This window comes from Eimeria mitis, genomic scaffold (assembly GCF_000499745.2).
Source record: "Eimeria mitis Houghton genomic scaffold, Emh_scaff6090, whole genome shotgun sequence".
Lineage (NCBI taxonomy): Eukaryota > Apicomplexa > Conoidasida > Eucoccidiorida > Eimeriidae > Eimeria > Eimeria mitis.
In genome coordinates, this window is record NW_013574305.1 from 1,340 (window position 1) to 1,725 (window position 386).

At 44.0% G+C, this 386-nt stretch overlaps 1 protein-coding gene across 1 annotated transcript in view; it reads left to right on the forward strand.

Annotated features, from left to right (window-relative positions):
* The window catches only part of EMH_0085870 (uncharacterized protein), a gene marked incomplete at both ends in the record, with an annotated part of 2,184 nt that overhangs the window by 429 nt on the left and 1,369 nt on the right, over positions 1 to 386 (forward strand). Inside the window, one exon of the mRNA XM_013500953.1 lies at positions 7 to 114. Coding sequence (XP_013356407.1) covers positions 7 to 114 — 108 coding nt within the window. The remainder of the gene's footprint in view (positions 1 to 6; positions 115 to 386) is intronic.

A 386-nucleotide genomic window follows, 5' to 3' on the forward strand; every position in this document is an offset into this window, starting at 1 on the left:
ACACAGGCTGCTGCTGAGGAGACAGAAAGAGCAGCAGAAGCGGAGACAAGGATTAAGGAGGCCCTCAAAGATAAACAAAAAAGAATAGTAAAGGAGACAGAAAGAGAACGGCTGGTGAGACACTACACGTACACCCCATGCATACATACACTTAGCTAGCTGCAGCTAGCTGTGGCTAGCTAGCTGTGGCTAGCTAGCTGTGGCTAGCTAGCTGTGGCCAGCTAGCTGTGGCTAGCTAGCTGTGGCTAGCTAGCTGTGGCCAGCTAGCGGTGGGTATCTAGCTGTGGCTAGCTAGCTGTGGCTAGCTAGCTGTGGCTAGCTGTATATATATATATATATATATATATATATATATATATATATATATATATATATATATATATATA